The sequence below is a fragment of the Syngnathus floridae genome, chromosome 16, assembly GCF_059516105.1.
Source record: "Syngnathus floridae isolate MCC-2025c chromosome 16, RoL_Sflo_1.0, whole genome shotgun sequence".
In the NCBI taxonomy this organism is placed as follows: Eukaryota; Metazoa; Chordata; class Actinopteri; order Syngnathiformes; family Syngnathidae; genus Syngnathus; species Syngnathus floridae.
In genome coordinates, this window is record NC_142428.1 from 10,415,916 (window position 1) to 10,435,041 (window position 19,126).

At 47.6% G+C, this 19,126-nt stretch overlaps 1 protein-coding gene across 7 annotated transcripts in view; it reads left to right on the top strand.

Moving 5' to 3' along the window:
- Nucleotides 1-19,126, top strand: part of npas3 (neuronal PAS domain protein 3) — a 101,664-nt gene that overhangs the window by 39,651 nt on the left and 42,887 nt on the right. For 6 of the 7 annotated variants that reach the window (XM_088400062.1, XM_088400060.1, XM_088400063.1 and 3 more), the window contains one exon: nt 4,648-4,737. In XM_088400062.1, the coding sequence (XP_088256188.1) occupies nt 4,648-4,737 (90 nt within the window). Of the gene's footprint in view, nt 1-4,001; nt 4,558-4,631; nt 4,738-19,126 lie in introns of those variants that run through there. The other variant, XM_088400067.1, reaches the window with a different exon arrangement.

Sequence of the window (19,126 nt, forward strand, 5' to 3'; positions counted from 1 at the left end):
ATGCGACCAGCGCGGTTCAGTTGCGCGGTCGGTGACGCGCTACGGTTGCGCAAATGAAAAAATGCTTAAAATGGGCGTTTTTTTTAATTTTATTTTTATTATTAGAACGGATTAAATTTTTTTCCATTATTTGTAATGAGAAAAATAGATTTGGAATTCGACCGTTTCGCTTCTCGAACCACCTTCTGGAACGGATTGTAGTCGAAAACCGAGGTTTGACTGTGTGTGTGTGTGTGTGTGTGTGTGTGTACTTGTGTGTGTGTGTGTCTGTGTGTATGTGTATATATATATATATATATATATATATATATATATATATATATATATATATATATATATACACATACATACATACACGTATATATATATACATACATAAAAAAAAAAAAAACTTTTCCTCACCCCCCGTGGGTGGTCTCTTTTTCCCTTCAAGCTCGGGTCCTCTACCAGAGGCCTGGGAGCTTGAGGGTTCTACGCAGTATCTTTGCTGTTCCTAGTACTGCACTTTTCTGGACTGAGATGTCAGACGTTTTTCCTGGGATCTGTTTCAGCCACTCCTCCAGTTTGGGGGTTACTGCCCCTGTTCTTCTTGTTCTCGTGTTCTCGTTCTCAAATGGGCGAGATGTGAGAACATATATATATATATATATATATATATATATATATATATATATATATATATATATATATATATATATAAAAAATATATATAAAACTAATAACAAGCCAGAGTTCATAATTTATAAAACTCATAAGCGAAATAGTTGTAAATCAAGGCACCGACGCAGCTCCAAAATGCTTCGACTTAACTTCCTATGAAAATATATATATATATATATATATATATATATATATATATATATATATGCATCTCTGCTTTTTGCAGACAATGTGGTGCTGTTGACTTCGAGCCGTGATCTCCAACTCTCACTGGAGCGGTTCGCAGCCGAGTGTGAAGCGGTCGGGATGAAAGTCAGCACCTCCAAATCTGAGACCATGGTCCTCAGTCGGAAAAGGGTGGAATGCCCTCTCCGGGTCGGAAATGAGATCCTGTTCCAAGTGGAGGAGTTCAAGTATTTTGGGGCCTTGTTCACAAGTGAGGGCAGGATAGAGCGTGAGATCGATAGGCGGATCCGTGCAGCGTCTGCTGTGACGCAGACTTTGTACTGGTCCGTCGTGGTGAAGAGAGCCGAAAGGCAAAGCTCTCGATTTACCCGTCGATCCACGCTCCTACTCTCACCTATGGTCACGAGCTATGGGCCGAGATCTCAGATACAAGCGGCCGAAATGAGTTTCCGCCGCAGGGTGTTCGGTCTCTCCCTTAGAGATAGGGGGAGAAGCTCGGTCATCGTCGAGAGGAGCCAGATGAAGTGGCTGGGCATCTCATTAGGATGCCTCCTGGGCGCCTCCCCGGGGAGGTGTTCCGGGCATGTCCCACCAGCAAGAGACCGTGAGGACGACCCAGGACGTGCTGGAGAGACTATGTCTCTCGGCTGGCCTGGGAACGCCTTGGGATCCCCTGGGATGAGCTGGATGAAGTGGCTCGGGAGAGGGAGTCTGGGTGTCCCTCCTAAAGCTGCTGCCCCCGCAACCTGACCCCGGATAAGCTTTAGAAGATGGATGGATGAATGGATGGCGATATATATGTGTGTGCGTGCGTTTATGCAGATACATTTGCATTATCATATAGTCAAAGTTGTTTTGTTATGGCTTCAAAAGTGCTGAAGCTTTGTCAACATTTTCATTCTGCTTAATAGGACAAAGCAATTTATTGTGACTCACACGCATACATGCACACACACACACACACACACACACACACACACACACACACACACACACACACACACACACATTAAGTCAATACAAGCGGTCCACACACAACAAATAAAATAAATAAATGTACAATCAAAATTGCAATTACCTGCGGAATTTGTGAAGGGTAAACAAATGTGTGCCACCTCCTTGCTCACACACACGGCGTTAGCGTTCTAGTTAGCATGCTGAAATGAATACAGTTAGATCCAAAGCAATTTCCTTTTATTTATCTTAGCAGCCGTGCATAAATTAAGGCAAGGGCATCCGGGCAATTAGCATAATTACTAGGAGGCGGTCAGAGCCTCTGTGATTTCGCATGGCGGCGCGGCGTGTGTGTGAGGCAAGGGAATGTGTTTGTTGTTTTCTTCACATGTGTGTGAGTGGCCATCTCTTGTGGTCCTTCTGTTACACACATACACGCACGCACACACCTCCGGGTCCAGCGCACACGCGCGTGTTATTAATATGCAAATAGGCTGATGGGAGAAACAAGCAGCGGGCCTTGAAAACAAAATCCACGTCCGACAGGTGAGGTCAGCGACGCTCGCCGCTACCGTCAGAACACAAACGTCATTTTATGCAAGGACAACTCTGCCGATAAAAGGCTTGGCTTACTTGGACACCTGCGCACGCGCACACATGTCACATACGTTGCGATTATGAGAGTGCTTCACTCGTGTGCGCCAGAGCGATTGAAAGAAAGTTCAAGTTGAGAGTTTATAATAGGCACACATTGACATGCGTGGGGGGGCATTATAAGTTGTTTTATTAATCGGTTATCGTTATTTTTTCTGCCAAAACTGTCTGCCAATCGTCAGGTGAGATGGCTGCTGTAATTAATTAAAGGGTACCTTTGGTCATTAGCCATATTAACATTTTTCTATTCAACGAATATTGCTTAATCAAATCCCCAAAGTTTATTAAAAAAAAGCAACTCATGTAGGAAATAAATGGCTTCTAGTAAGTGTGACATGGAAATACTGGGAGCATCCATGTTGCTTAGTTTATGACCCGGCTCAGGCAGCTGCGTGACGTCAGCAAGTTGATAGCATCTTGGCTGGCTCCAATCCCGTCCCCAGCGTTGGTGCAGTGCCAACAATCTTTGCCCATAAACAGAGCAAAACTGATGTGAAAAGGCAGCAGCGTCATGAAACATTGCTGTTCTGAGACAGGTATGTATCTGTGATAAGCAGTTTTTGTCCCCGATTTAGATAAATTACTGGGCGATTATTGTGGTTTGTTTACATTGGTTTCCCGTCATGGCAGGCAAGCGCATTTTTCCAGGGAAGTCAGTTTCCTGTTAAGTGATTTTAGTAACGGCTATGATCAATTAGTCTTTTAAGTAAATGTTTGGAAGCTGATTTGTATAATACAGGGATGAGAATGGCAAATGTGAAAAAGCACAGGAAGGGGGGGGGGGGTATGCCCGCAAGAGTCGCCGAGGCTAACGTTGCCTGGCCAGGTAGCCGGCCGCTCTCCCCCATATATAAAAAGATAATTTTCTCAACGGATTTACACGATTCACTAAAATACTTTTGACGGAAAAAAACACGAAAATCCGCGAAGCCGCGGAAAATTCTCATCCCTGTATAATACAATACTTGTCCCTGCCTCTGTCACGGAACAGAGACAGGGGGACCAAGTGCAGCACAATCCTTAATTGAAAAAGGGGGAAAGGGGAAGTGGAACGCCGGACTTGCGGTCTGGCGTGGCTGAGCAGTAGAGCACAGCGCGTAGTCGTCGGAGGCAGGCAGGTTGTCGAGACAGGCAGCGATCAGAAGCGTGGTCAAAGGACAAGCAAGTAGTTGGGGCAGGCGGCGATAAAGGCGTGGTCGGTCGGTTTACAGAAGCAGTTGGCAACAGAAGGGGACAAAAAGGCAGTTGTGTCACGGCCAGGGTAAGTAGACGAACTGACAACCACTGGCAGAATACACAGAGGTTAAGTAGGGGACCGAACGAGCTGTAGCAGGTGCTGGCAATTCCTTGATTGGGGCTTGGCTGGAAGTCAGGTGACGCAGGAACGTGACAGGCTCGAGATCACTAGGCAGCCGGATAACTTTGCCAGTGCGAAGGGGGGGGGCTCTAATTGTTGTATTTGTTTATTCCTACATCATTACTTACATTACCCTTAAATTTCAACATAATCGATCTCTTATAATGGTAGTATACAGGCCTGATTGGGGCGCCGCAAAACGGAATCCACTTTGTGACGTCATATCCGGGGCACCATATTTCTTCCCCAGGCAGCAAAAGTGCCGGTCAAACGGCAATGTTTCAGGCTATATATCTCTTGTCCCTAAGAAGTGTTGTGTTATTTCTTTTTTGATATTGTACATTTACTTTAAACTAAATCAGTGCCTGCGTTATACAGTTTGACCAAAGGTACACTTTAAGGTGCGCCTGTGCACGCGTCATTCGGCTTACTCACTGCAATCATGTAGAGAAGCGCACACATCTGCTGCGCGCGTGCGCTCATATGATACGTGGCCCCCTCGGAGCGTCACGGCGTGATCTTCACATCAATCCGCCATTAGACACACCCGTCTGCGCGTCTCCACAGGAAGCACGAGACCATTGCGTTTGTTTGCGCGCCAAACGGCAACTGTGACGGGAGGCTCCCCCAAAAGTCACTACGTCAGTCGCCATCACAAGCACGTGTTGCCATTTGTTGGCCAACGCGTCGGTGCCTCCTTCAAGCGAACGCGAACGTGTGATGGCTGGCGCCTCGACGCTTATGTGGTATTGATCTCATTGGCTGATGGCGTTGACCATATTGATTGATTATTGACCCCGCCTTTGCCTTATTGTTGTAGTATGTTTTCTTTCCAGTCTCTGGATGGCTTTGTATTTGCACTCAACAAAGACGGCCGCTTCCTCTACATCTCTGAGACCGTCTCCATCTACCTGGGACTCTCGCAGGTCAGTCCACGCCGTCCATGTAGCTAACAAAATAAGCGTAGATGTCAAAAAATGAGTTGAGCGTAAGCGGCAATGCAACATATTCCTCATGATTGTACAAAGTGTAACTCTTACTGCGCTGGACAGTTTGCAGTCTGGGCTATGTAAGTATTATACTGCCTCCTGGTGGTCAAGATGTAGTCCGGAAATCGCCGTCTTCATACCTCTTGGTGCGCAAAATGGAAATGCAGATGTTGCTCTCCTTTCTAAGGGCAACATCTGCATTTGAATCTTGACGTCCATACTGCCACATGTGTGTCCGTCTATTTTTTACGTGTGATTGCTTTTGGCTTCTCTTTTTTTCTTTTCTGTCCAATTGGGGCCTGTTTAATTAATCTCATTTGGTCAACATTCACGATTGTCAACAAATGAGCTTCCTTTACATTCTCATTGACGGCACGCACGCACGTCCGCTATTCTGTTCGTGCATGTGCGCGCGTCAGCTCGCGAACGAGCCACGCTTCCCTATCCGTGCACATGCCGCGGACTCCTCGCTTTAATGGAAGCACCAAGGCCAGGCTTGACCTTGACAAAGCTAATAAGTCATTAGTGACGAGCTGAGCGTGTACGCAATGTGTATGCAAAAAGCTTGTCAATACGACCTGCTCAGTGATAAAATTTGTTTCTATGCCCAATGTTTACATTGAGATTTTCAGTAATTTTCAATGTGGTATGACTATTTAACACAGCTTGTGCTGTAGAGCGCCACTATGTGGCAGAGATATGTATTGCAATGACCCAGTCACTCAAGTCACCAGCTGAAAAATGGCTCTGTATCTTCACCCGGCCTAGTAGGGCAAGTGGTCGGTGGTGACGTGGGGGCAGGATTATGCTAATCGGCGGCGCTGTGACGTCTCAGTTGGCATGTAGCGTCGTGTTAGTTGCACGTTCATTTCCAAACAATTCCGCACTTGAATGGAGTTAGAAGCGTACGTGGCTTGAAAATGATTGTGGATCTTCACCGGGCCTTTCCGTGCAAGTCGCTCAGTGTGACCTTCCAATGGGCGTCATAGGCAACCATGCAACTATCGGCTGCGCATCATCACTGATCACGTCTTTGGCGCGAAACTTCAGCCTTATGCTGACTTTCACAATTAGCTAGATTTGTGAAAGTTGACCAAGCAACTGCTGCTGTATGATGCATTAAAGAAATCATGCTTTTTTTTCCTGCAATTTTTGACGCATAAATTTTACTGACATGAGCTCCGCCATTTTAACGAACCTGTAATTTAATTTTGTCTTTTCTTGCGTCGTGTTATTGCGGAAAATAAATCCGGTCGAGGACTCGTTGCTTTGTCAAAAAGCTTTTTTGGGGGACCAGCCTTCAATTTGATGGTGCCGCCATCAAGTTTAAGAATCATCAGCGACAAAGAAGATGGCGGATGGTGTGGAGGCGCCGTACAGTTAAAGGCTGCACGCCAACACGGCTAAGATAAAAGCCAAAGAACAAGATAAGGTTTGCTTGCACGACAATTAATCAATTATTTGATAGACATTATCAATCAATGCCGGAAGCGCAATTAATCCAGGGAGGAAGAACAAGGGAGGCAAAGGGAGCAGTCTTCCTATCCCATTCACCAAAGCCATCGCTGCGAGCAACTCTCGTGCGCATTCTCTTCCATTTTGAGGTGACCTTGACAAGGACGCTGTGTGTTGCAATTCTGCTCTTCAAAAAAGTCTCTGTTTTTTCCATTTGTCATTTGTTTCAGTCGCCTGCAAAGTTGCAAATGTCTGAGGTTTACTCAACGACAAAGAGCAAACTTTGGAACAAACTTTTGCAAACTGCGCATGTCTATTTCTATCTATGTCAGAAACGGCCGATGGATCGCGTAAATATCAAGCAGCGCAGGTGGATGCGAAATGCTAACTAAGTCGGATGCAAATGAAGTCGATCATTTTTATTGACACGCCCGATCGATGAGCGGCAGAAGGTCAACGTTCCCCCCGGAGACTGCGAAGCAATTTCAATCGAAACCCCAGAGGAGGTCGCACGTGTCCTTGGCGCACTGCCGGGCCACTGTGCGTGTGCGCGTGTGAGTGCCTTGCGAGTAAGTCCGCACAACATATTGAAAAAAATATATAATATGTGTATGGCAAAGACACACAATAAGTTTCTCATGGAATCGTTTGCTTTGAGCCGAATTGGACCAGTGGGACGCAAACTTAAATACAGTGGAGCCTCGGTTTTCGAACGTCCCGGTTCTCAAACAAATCGGTATTCTAACAAAAAATTCGAGATTTTTTTACTTCGGATGTCGGACGAAATTCGGTTGTTGAACCTCGCGAGATGATCCAAGAGGACCTGCATGCCAACTGACTCCGTTCGTTATTACAATCCCGTTACTCTGAGGATTGCACCAACTCTAATCATGCCTCCAAAGGAAGGAAATGGGAGCAGTAAAGCCATCCTAAAACACAAAGACGCTCTTAAAACAATGCGACAGTGAGCGCCCGTCGGGCTGTGGTTGCGCGATCGGACCAAATTAAGCTCCTTGCGCACTAGGGTCCACTTAAATTTTGGAAAGTACATCAGGACTTTAAAAATATTTTCTAAATTTCAGCGACGGCTCTGTCACAACAATGGGACAAGCGCGGTGTAGTTGCGCGGTCGGCGACGCGCTACGGTTGCGCGTTCAGCGGTGCGCTGCAGTTGCGCGATCGGACCAAATTAAGCTCCCTGCGCACTGAAGTCCACTTAAATTTTGGAAAGTATGTCAGGACTTTAAAAATATTTTCTAAATTTCAGCGGCTCTGTCACAATAATGCAACCAGCGCGGTGCAGTTGCGCAGTCGGCGACGTGCTACGGTTGCGCGTTCGGCGGTGCGCTGCAGTTGTGCGATCGGACGAAAATGCGCAAATGAAAAAATACTTCAAAAAGCCGTTTTATTTTTTTTTCTTGGAACGGATTAAATTTTTTTCCATTATTTGTTATGGGAAAACATGATTCGGAATTCAAAAGATTCACTTCTCGAACAGCCTTCTGGAACAGATTGTGGTCGAAAACCGAGGCTCCAACGATAGGTATGCTAACCGATGGCAAACAAAAACAGACTCGAAACAGACAGGAACCACAAGGACAGCAAACGGGACGACATCAACGATCCGACAGGGAGTGAGGGGCAGACAGGACTTATATACACGACAGGTAACGAGAGGCAGGTGGGAATAATTACACTGATCATGGGCACACAGGAGGGGAGGGGCGAGCACACAGACACACGAACAGAACTATGAAACGATCGGGGACGACGAGTCCTGACAGACGTAACATATAGAGTGATTAAGGACAACTATTACATGAATAACATGTTTATAAAACCATCAGTGTCACTCCAATTCATTAAATAGCAACAACAGGCTAAACGATAGGTATGCTAACGTGACAAACTCAAACAAAGAGCTGAGAACGGGCCTGACGTAACATATAGAGTGATTAAGGACAACTATTACATGAATAACATGTTTATAAAACCATCGGTGTCACTCCAATTCATTAAATAGCAACAACAGGCTAATCGATAGGTATGCTAACGTGACAACCTCAAACAAAGAGCTGAGAACGGGCCTGACGTAACATATAGAGTGATTAAGGACAACTATTACATGAATAACATGTTTATAAAACCATCGGTGTCACTCCAATTCATTAAATAGCAACAACAGGCTAAACCAGGGGTCACCAACCTTTCTTAAACCGAGAGCTACTTCCTGGGTACTGATTAAGGCAAAGGGCTACCAGTGTGACAAACACTTCTGAAATAGCCAATTTGCTCAGTTTGGCTTTCACTATGTGTTATTATTGTCATTTCCAGTTCACATGTGTGATTTTAACATGAATAGCAAAAATACAGTCAAACCTTGGTTTTTGACCACAATCCGTTCCAGAAGGTGGTTCGAGAAGCAAATCGGTCGAATTCCGAATCTATTTTTCCCATTACAAATACAGTGGAGCTTAGGTTTTCGACCACAATACGTTCCAGAAGGCTGTTCGAGAAGTGAATCGTTCGAGTTCCGAATCCTGTTTTCCCATTACAAATGATGGAATAAAAATTAATCCGTTGCAAGCCAAAAAAACCCGCCTTTTTCGCGCATTTGTTCATTTGCGTATTTTTGTCCGATCGCGCAATTGCAGCGCACCGCCGAACGCGCAACCGTAGCGCGTCGCCGACCACACAACTGCACTGCGCTGGTCGCATTATTGTGACATAGCCGTCGCTGAAATTTAGAAAATATTTTCAAAGTCCTAATGGACTTTCCAAAATTTGAGTGGACCTCAGTGTGCAGGGAGCTTAATTTGGTCCGATCGCGCAACCGCAGCGCGCCGGGCGCTCGTCGCATTGCTTTAGGAGCGTCTTTGTGTTTTAAGATGGCTTTACTGCTCCCACTTGCTTTCTTTGGAGGCATGATTAGGGGCTACTACAATCCTCAAAGTAACGAAAATACAATAACAACGGAGTCAGTCGGCATCCGGGCCGCGCGGTCGGGTTTTCTCGGGTCCTCCCGGCTCATCTCGTGAGGTTCGACCTCCGAATTTTGTTGGACAACCGAAGCAAAAAATCTCGAATTTTTTGTTCGAATTCCGATTATTTCGAGAACCGGGACGTTCGAAAATCGATGTTTGACTGTAAAATAAATAGATGCAGCTCACTGACAAGTGCCGCTATTTGAGATAATTTTAGAACAGTCCTTTGGGCGACTCATGCGGTCCTCACGGGCGACCTGGTGCCCGCGGGCACCGTGTTGGTGACCCCTGGGCTAAACGATAGGTATGCTAACGTGACAAACACAAACAAAGAGCTGAGAACGGGCCTGACGTAACATATAGAGTGATTAAGGACAACTATTACATGAATAACATGTTTATAAAACCATCGGTGTCACTCCAATTCATTAAATCCATCGATCGTTCTTTGTCAACAATGGGTGCGCACGGCTGAGGGCGCTTGCACTTCAAAATATTCCACAGGCTCATATAACGATAGATAAACTATATTTCAAATAACTATAATACAAGCCAATAATATTATCAAACCATCCGTGCACTTTAATTCCATTAAATCCATCGATCAAATTCCTCGTCCTTTGTCAACATCGCCGCGCGTGCGCCCTGACGTCAGCCTCGTCTTTATTCCACAGATCTACTATATAACTATATTGTAGCGTTAACAAAGTACAAGGATAGACGTGGGTTTGGTAAACGGCTCTTTATTAAACAAAACAAACTTCCAAGCGTGTGGCGGCGTAGACTTCCAGACAGACCGGGCGTGCGTAATGGCCATGTCCGAGCCCCGCGCACCGTTCGCGGACAGCCACTCGGCCGAGCGCCGGCCCCCGACTCAGTAGAGTGGACCGGGCGTGCGTAAAAGCCATAATAGTTTTTCAAACCTTCTATGTCACTCCAAATCCTTAATTCCTTCAAACTCTTTGTCCTCCGTGTCACTTAGAAATGATCACCGCTAATGATGCCGGTAGTCCTTATGTGGGCACGTTTGTATGTAAACAACCGCCGCGCCGCGCTACTGACGTCACTTGAAATAGTAATCCATTGGTACATCACGGTTCTCCAAACTTTCTTTCTGCTGCTCGATTACTGTTTTCAGCTGCATATTTTACAACTTGAAGTTTGTAACCTGCAAAATATGAGTTTCTTTTTGGTGCCATTTTTCTTAAGCCCACCCAGTTGATGAGTCACGGCCAACGGTGAAATTTAGAGCGCCCTCATCCAGTTTCGTCTGAAAATATAATTTTTTTGGGTTGTTTTATCAAAGTCAAAGTCTGCTTTATCGTCAATTTTTTTTTTTTTTTATATGCTAAGACACACAAAGAGATTGAAATTACGTTTCCACTGTCCCTTGGTGAGATAGTACACATATGCATACAAGCAACACAAAAAAAACCCAAGAAGGTACAAACAATGAATAAATAAGTGTGTTGAATAAATGATAAATAAACAAATAATAATAAATAATAATAATAAATATAAGAGGAGCAAAAATGGAGCAAGTGTACATACAGCAGACAGTGGACTTGGATATGGTGCTTTAAAGTGTTAATTGCTTTATTTGATGTTTTCTCTATTTTTTATGTTTTGAATATGTTCAAGATAAAGATATAAAAGCATGTGAAGTGATCAACTATACTAAAAATAACATGGGAAGTGGTCAACTATACTTGTAAGTGATGTCTTAATGATCAAGTAAAAATTTGTGAAAAAAAACATATATGTCGCTCTTGAGTATAAGTCGCCCCCCCCACCCAAACTATGAAAAAAACCGCGACTTATAGTCCGGAAATTACGGTACTCAACAACATCCCAGAGTCTCCCCAAGGCATCAGTGAACGGCTCATGACCTGGCGTATCCGCTTGGTGAAAGGCCGGTTTGCTACGCTATTCAGTGCGTATGCCCCCACCCTGGATGCTGATAGCAACATCAAAGATGCCTTCTACGATTCTCTTGCAGCGGTCCTATCCAGAGTCCCTAAGTCTGATAAACTTCTCCTCATGGGTGATTTCATGCCTGAGTTAGCTGTAGGCTAAGGTAATTGGAACCCATGGGTCTGGAAAGCTAAATAACAATGGCATTCGACTCCTTTCCCTGTGCTCTGAACACCAACTTCTCATCACCAACACAATCTTTCAGCTGAAAAAGAAATACATAACATCTTGGATGCACCCACGATCCAAACATTGGCACTTTCTGGACTACATAATCATACGACAACAAGACCAACATGACGTCTGCATAACCAGGGCCTTGCGTGGGGCTGAATGCTGGAGTGACCACCAACTGATCAGATCGAATCTGAGGATGAAAATCCAACCCCCACACAAAAAACAACAGCCAAGAAAGCGATTGAACTGCAGGGCCCTGGACTCTCCAGAGTGCACATCCCACTACCGCAAGCTGGCTACGGTACCACCTGTGACATGAACAGTGAGTGGGCAAAACGGAGGTCAACACTACACCAAGCTGCCTCTGAAACCATTGGCTTCACTCAGGAGCGCCATCAAGACTGGTTCAACAACAGCTCGGTAGAAGCACAGGAGTTGTTGTACGCCAAGCGAAAACCCCATGCTGCTATCCTCTCCAACCCTCTCTACATCGCTCCTCCACCATTACAAAACCACAAGAGCTGAGACACAGAAACAACTGTGGCTCATGGAAAATGAATGGTGGCTCAAAAAAGTCAAAGTCAAAGTCAGCTTTATTGTCAATTTCTCCACATGCCAAAGACACACAAAGAAACCGAAATTTCGTTCCCCCCTATCCCACGGTGACAAGACATGGCCCACAACAGACAAAAAAGTAAACAAGTATAACAACAGCGTGCTGAATAAATAATGAATAAATAACACAACAAATAAATAAATAAGAGGAGCAAAAAAAGGAGCAAGTGAGCGTTCAGCTGACATTCCAGAAAATAGCGCAACAGTGCCGCACGCTACGCAGAAGGGGGTAGCGAGTTCAGGGTCCTAACAGCCTGGAGAAAGAAGCTGTTGGCGAGTCTGGTGTTGCGGGAGCGCAGGCTCCTGTACCTCTTCCCAGAGGGCAGAAGGTCAAACAAAGAGTGAGCCGGGTGACTCACATCCCTCGCAATCGAGGTTGCCTTGCGGGCGAGATGGGAGGTGTAAATGTCCTTCAGGGAGGGGAGCGAAGCACCAATAATCTTACCAGCCGTATTCACTATGCGCTGCAGGGCCTTCAAGTTCTGGTCAGTGCAGCTACCACCCCAGACAGCGATGCAACTGGAGAGGACGCTCTCATTAGTGCCACGGTAGAATGTAGACAGGACTGCCTGAGGAGCACAAGCACGCCTGAGTTTCCGCAGGAAGTACAGGCGGCGCTGAGCCTTCTTTGCCAGTGACGAGGTGTTTGCGGACCAGGAGAGGTCCTCACTGATGTGCACCCCCAGGAACTTGGTGCAGCTCACCCTCTCCACCACAGCACCGTCGATGATCAGCGGCAGGTGTTTTGTGTGACCGTTCCGGAAGTCAACAACGATTTCCTTGGTCTTGTTGACGTTCAGCAGGAGGTTGTTGTCCCTGCACCACGTGGTCAGAAGGTCAACTTCCGACCTGTACTAAGTCTCGTCGCCCTTCGTGATGAGACCCACCAGAGTCGTGTCGTCAGCAAACTTCACTATGCGGTTGTCGCTGTAGGTCGCAGTGCAGTCATGCGTCAGCAGGGTGAAGAGCAATGGACTGAGCACGCAGCCCTGGGGGGGCCCCGTGCTCAGCGTGATGCTGGCGGAGATTTTGTCGCCAACACGCACCACCTGAGGCCTCTGACAGAGGAAGACCAGTAGCCAGTTGCAGAGGGAGGTACTGAGGCCCAGCTCGTCGAGTTTGCAGATGAGTCGCTGCGGCACAATGGTGTTGAAGGCAGAGCTGAAGTCCACAAACAGCAACCTCACATATGAGTCCTTTCTCTCCAGGTGGGTGAGGGGCGAGTGGAGGGCAGAGCAGATGGCATCCTCAGAGGACCGCTTGGCACGGTACGCAAACTGGAAAGGGTCAATGGTGGGGGGGAGAACGGATTTGATGTGCTCCATGACAAGCCGCTCAAAGCACTTCATGATGATGGGCGTCAGTGCCACGGGGTGGTAGTCATTGAAGCAGGACGGTGCAGGTTTCTTCGGCACAGGAACGATGGTGGCAGCCTTGAAATACGAGGGGAGGATGGCCTGCTGCAGGGAAACGTTAAAGATGTCCGTGAAGACACCCGACAGCTCCCCAGCGCAGTCCTTCAGCGCTCGACCTGGGATGTTGTCAGGGCCCGCCGCCTTACGGGTGTCAATAGCGGCAAGCGCCCTCCTCACACCGTCGGCAGAGAGGCGCAGGGGCTGCTCGTGTGGGGGGGGAGTGGTCTTCAGCGGGCAAGTGCTGTTCTGGGCGTCGAAGCGAGCAAAGAAGCGGTTTAGATCGTTCAGCAGACGGACGTCGCCCTCACAGCTCCTCGGCGCGGGCTTGTAGTCCGTGATGGTCTGAATGCCCTTCCAAAGGCTACGTGCGTCCTTGCTGTCCTTGAAGTGGGTGGAGACCTTGCACGAGAACGCCTTCTTCGCTTCTTTGATGCCTCGGGACAGGTCGGCCCTCACTGTCCTCAAGCCAGCCTCCTCCCCCGCTCTGAAAGCCTTGTCCCTGGCCCTCAGCAGTCTGAGGACAGCCCCTGTCAGCCACGGCTTCCAGTTCGCGTGAGTGACGACGGATTTTGAGCAAGTCACATCATCGATGCACTTCGTGATGTAAGAGGAAACAGAGTCAGTATACTCCTCTATGTCCGTCCGATCGTTGTAGGTGGCTGCCTGCTTAAACAAGTCCCAGTCAGTGGTGTCGAAGCAGTCACGAAGCGCATCGGAGGCCCCCTCAGGCCACACCCGAACCCGCTTCCGAACCGGCCTGGATGCCTTTACCAATTGTCTGTATGCGGGCAAAAGCAAAACGGTGAGATGGTCAGAAAGCCCAAGATGGGCTTTTTTTTTTTTTTCCCAATTCAATTCAATTGAAATTCCTGCCTGAAATTGAAATTCAATTCAATTCAAGCCCAGGAGATCCAGGGATATGCAGATGCTAATAACACCTACGCATTCTAAGTTGCTGCAAAATCTATCTATGGCCCATAAAAGCGAAGCATCGCTCCAGTAAGATCTGCTGACGGACTTGTGTTATTCAAGGATAAACAACTAATTCTCGAGCCCTGGGCTGAGCACTTTGATTCACTATAAAATAAACCCCTCGGATCCATCAGTGCTCAATGTGCTTCCAAATCTCCTGCCATCTACCTCCCTTGATGACCCTCCCATATTCAGTGAGGTCTTTACTGCAATCAGGAGCCTCAAAAACAACAACAGCCCTGGCCCTGACGGAATCCCGGCTGAGATACTAAAGAAAGGCTACCTTCTCAAGCGGAAGTTGTTTCACTTCTTAGAAATCATCTGGCATAGTAAGACCCTGCCTCAAGAACATCGTCACTGTCTACAACAGGGATGGCCAACCAGTCAGAGGCTAAAAGCCACATATTTTGCTGTGTTGCCGCAAAGAGCCACATCATACACATGAGCAGCACATGAACATCACCCCACCCCTTCCTCTTACGCACGCACACACACACACACACACACACACACACACACACACGCACACACACACACCCCTCTGCTCAGCCAAATTTATTGTGTAACATCATGTCACGCACCAACATGATAATGACATAAATTGACTCCTACAGTACTTAAAGACCACAGACCAAAGACCACATTTTCAACAATAAACATTGTGTGCATTGTCTCACACAGCCAAACTCTCAGTTCAACAAAGTCCACAAACTAAGTCCTAAGTTTTTTCACTTATTATGTGTGGCGGGACAGACCATTCGTTTTAGTTTGTCGTTTTCAGGAGACAAGATTTCAATGACGTCACTAAGGCATTTTTTAACGAACTACCCTCCATTGTATGGGTTTTTAGCCCGTGCAATGTTCCAAGCCAATTGAAACAATGCAAGCGTGACAGTCTCTGAGTACTTCGTAATTTTTTTGAAAAACTACCTGTTTTTCTGCCTGAATTTTCAAAGTGTCCAACTTGCGCTTAAGAAATTCAGTCCCTTTTGGAAAGTCCTTATCGATCTTAGCTTGAAGTGAGCTGAAGTGGCACTGAAGATTTTAAGCTTTTAAATGCGCTAATGACGTCCGACAGGCAGAATGGCTTGCCATTGCGTTCAACAAAAATATATAAACTTTCCCACTCTGTCAAAACTTCCTGTGTTCATCTTCATATATTCGTTTAGCTGTGCATTTTGTCCTTGCCATTTTGAGAGCGAAATTGACACTCCTCGAATGGGTTTGACCCTCCTCCTTTGCGGGATTTCACCTCACGCGCATGCGGGTTTGACCAAAATACCATATTGAACTAAAGCGAACCAAACACACAAAAAATAAACACAAATGTTGATATGAACGTAAAAGAGCCGCATGAAACCAGGCAAAGAGCCGCATGTGGCTCGCGAGCCGCGGGTTGGCCACCACTGATCTACAAGAAGAAAGGTGACAAATCATCTTGTGGTAATATTCGGGGCATCCCTTCTCTCAGTGGCCGGCAAGGAACTTGCAGAAATTATGCTCCCTCACCTTACATCTCTAACAGAGGGCATCCTTGCAGAGACACAGTGTGGCTTCAGAAAGAACCGAAGTATATGGACATGATTTTCACTGCTCGTCAAATCCAGGAGAAATGCAGGGAACAACACAAGGACCTCTACATCACCTTTACTGACCTCACCAAGGCTTTTGACACAGTTAGTAATTGTGATTTGCTCTGGAGGATCCTCATGATATTTGGTGTTCCCCCCCAAAAATCTCAGCATTTTATAACAGTTTCACAATGGTATTCAGGCCTCTGTACTTGTAGACAGTGAACAGTCCCCCTCATTCCCCGTGAAAGTAGGTGTGAAGCAGGGGTGTGTACTGGCTTCAGTGATCTTCAACCTCTTCCTGGCAGCAGCCATACTCCTATTTCGTTAGTCCATCGCGGAAGATAGCAGTGTCTCCATCGAGTTTCACCTGCATGGGAGCTTATTCAACATCCGACGCCTACAGGCAAAGACAAAGATGGCAGACTCCAACATCCAGGAGCTGCAAAATGCAAATGACTGCACACTCCTAACCCCACCCCTGATAAAAAAAGGTAAAGACCCAATGATTGCCACACACACATCTGGTTGTGGTGAAATTTGTCCTCTGCATTTAACCCATCCCCAAGGGGAGCAGTGAGCAGCAGCGGTGCCGCGATGCCATGTAGCATGCACTAGACACCATGTCATCAGTCTACCGCTCATTAGGTCTGGTAATCAACACCCAGAAAACAGAAGTACTTATCCAGGAGAGGTCCCCATCCCCTACACCCCCAGTGTTTACCATCAGCGGCACACCCTTCAAGGGCATTGAGCAGTTTTGCTACCTCGGCAGTACTCTGACCTCAATATGCCAGATCAATGCTGAAATCCAGGCTCGTGTCAACTCAACCTCCTCTGCCTTTGGGAGACTGTGCTCTCGGGTGTTTGAAAATAACAATTTTCGAACCTCAATGAAAGTGTCGGTCTACAGGGCGGTATGCGTGTCAACTCTGGTGTATGGGTCAGAGGCCTGGACACTATACCGCTGCCTTGATGTATTTAACATCAACTCGCTCTTTTCGGCCTTTACATAAAGTTGATGGTCCAGGAGCCGTTGCAGGACCGACTTAACATGACTCTCATCGGTCTTCAAATCTGGTGAATAAATTAAGATATCATCCAAGTAAACGAAAACAAAGTGGTCGAAGAAATCACTCAGAACGTTATTGATCATGGCCTGGAAGACCGCGGGGGCATTGGTGAGGCCGAATGGCATTACCCGGTATTCAAAGTGTCCCCTGGGGGTGTTGAAGCCCGTCTTCCACTCATCACCTTCCCGAATGCGCACGAGGTGATACGCGTTACGCAAATCTAACTTGGTGAATACCCGAGCCTGCTGCAACTGGTCAAACACGGCCGACATGAGTGGGAGGGGATACCGATATTTAATAGTGATCTGGTTGAGGGGACTGTAATCCATGCAGGGGCGCAGGGTACCGTCTTTCTTACCCACAAAGAAAAAAACGGCCCCTTCAGGCGATGATGACGGCCTGATCAGACCCGCTTTAAGTGACGCATCAATATAGTCATTTAAGGCCTGCTTTTCGGGGCCCGAAAGGGAATAAAGTCTCCCCTTGGGTATCGTAGCACCGGGCAATAGTTCTATGGCGCAGTCTGAAGGACGGTGGGGTGGTAAGGAGCTCGCCTTGGCTTTGCTAAATACCTCCGCAAATTGATGATAGCATACGGGCACTTGGTTTAGATCCGGAGCTTTGAACTCTGGTTCAGGAGACGCAGAGTCAGAGAGAGAAGTGCGTGTAGAATCGATCGAAGGGTTCGGTTTGATACACGATTCTTGGCACTGGGATGCCCACCCCTTTATCTCCCCTGACTCCCAGTTCATGGCAGGGTTGTGATGTTTTAGCCACAGATAACCGAGGATAAGCGGATTCAGGGGGGAGGTGACTACATGCAGTCTCACTAGTTCATGATGACTCCCAAAAGACAGTGAGAGGGGTTCGGTTATATAGGATACGTCGAAAAGAGCTTGTCCATTAAGTGCCTTAGCCTTTATGGTCGTGTTCAATAGTTCGGTCTTTACACCTAAGCTGCGAGCGAAAGCCCAGTCAATCAGATTCTCATTGGCTCCAGAGTCAATCAACACTCCTAGCTTGATTACCTTGCCTTGGCAGGTTAGCGTCCCGATGGGTAGAACCCGATTCTTCTGCCGGACCACGGAGAAGGTGCTTACCCTCAGCTCCTTCCTCTCCGGGCAGGAGAGGCGGATATGCCCAAGCGCACCGCAGTAGGAGCATCTGCCCTCCTGGCGTCGACGCTGTCTTTCCTCTTCGCTCAATTTGGCCCTGCCGAGCTGCATGGGTTCCGTCCCAGCCAGTGGCAATGCCGGGGTCGATCTTTGGTGGTGCGTCTCGTGGGGTGACAGCCCGCCCACTGACGCGGGAGGAGTGACGATCGTGCCCCGGCTTGCGCGCTGCTTCTTCCATTCCTGCAGTCGGTTGTCTGTTCGGATGGCCAGCGCGATGAGAGCGTCGAGTTCAGCAGGAAGATCGAGAGGAATGAGTTGGTCCTGGATGGTCCCGGAAAGACCCCGGAGAAAAGCATCGTACAGGGCCGTCGAGTTCCATCCGCTTTCCGCGGCCAGAGTGCGGAAGCGGATCGCGTAGTCGCTGACCGTCTCTCGACCCTGGGTGATATGGCACAGCTCCCGTGCCTTCTCTCGGTCCGTGGGAACTGGATCGAACACCATGTGCAGGGCCTCGATGAATCCGGAGAATGAGGTAGTGGAATTCCTGGCCCATTCTGCCGTCGCCCACGCCCGGGCTCTTCCCGTCAGATAGGATATCATGTATGCCACCCGGGAGCGTTCCGTTGGGAAGTCACCTGGAGCTCGCTCGAACTGCATCTCACAATTGGTTATAAAGGCTCGGCTCAGCCCGGGTTCACCTGCATATCGTTCCGGGGAAGCCAGTCTGACCCCCCTCACCATAGGAGCGGGCGCCGGGTGGTCCACAGGGGGCGCCGCTGGGGAACTGTGCGTCGCAGCCCGTCCCGTGGTCAGCAGCGTGAGGACGTCTTGCATTTGACGACTCAGCGAATCCACCTGGGCGGCCACCGCCTCTCTGAAGCCTTCCTGGTTCTTCACCAGTTCTTGGACACCAACACTCAGAGCGTCTACCCGCTTCTGTTGTTGGCCCAGCTGCGACGTCTGGGAGCGTACTTG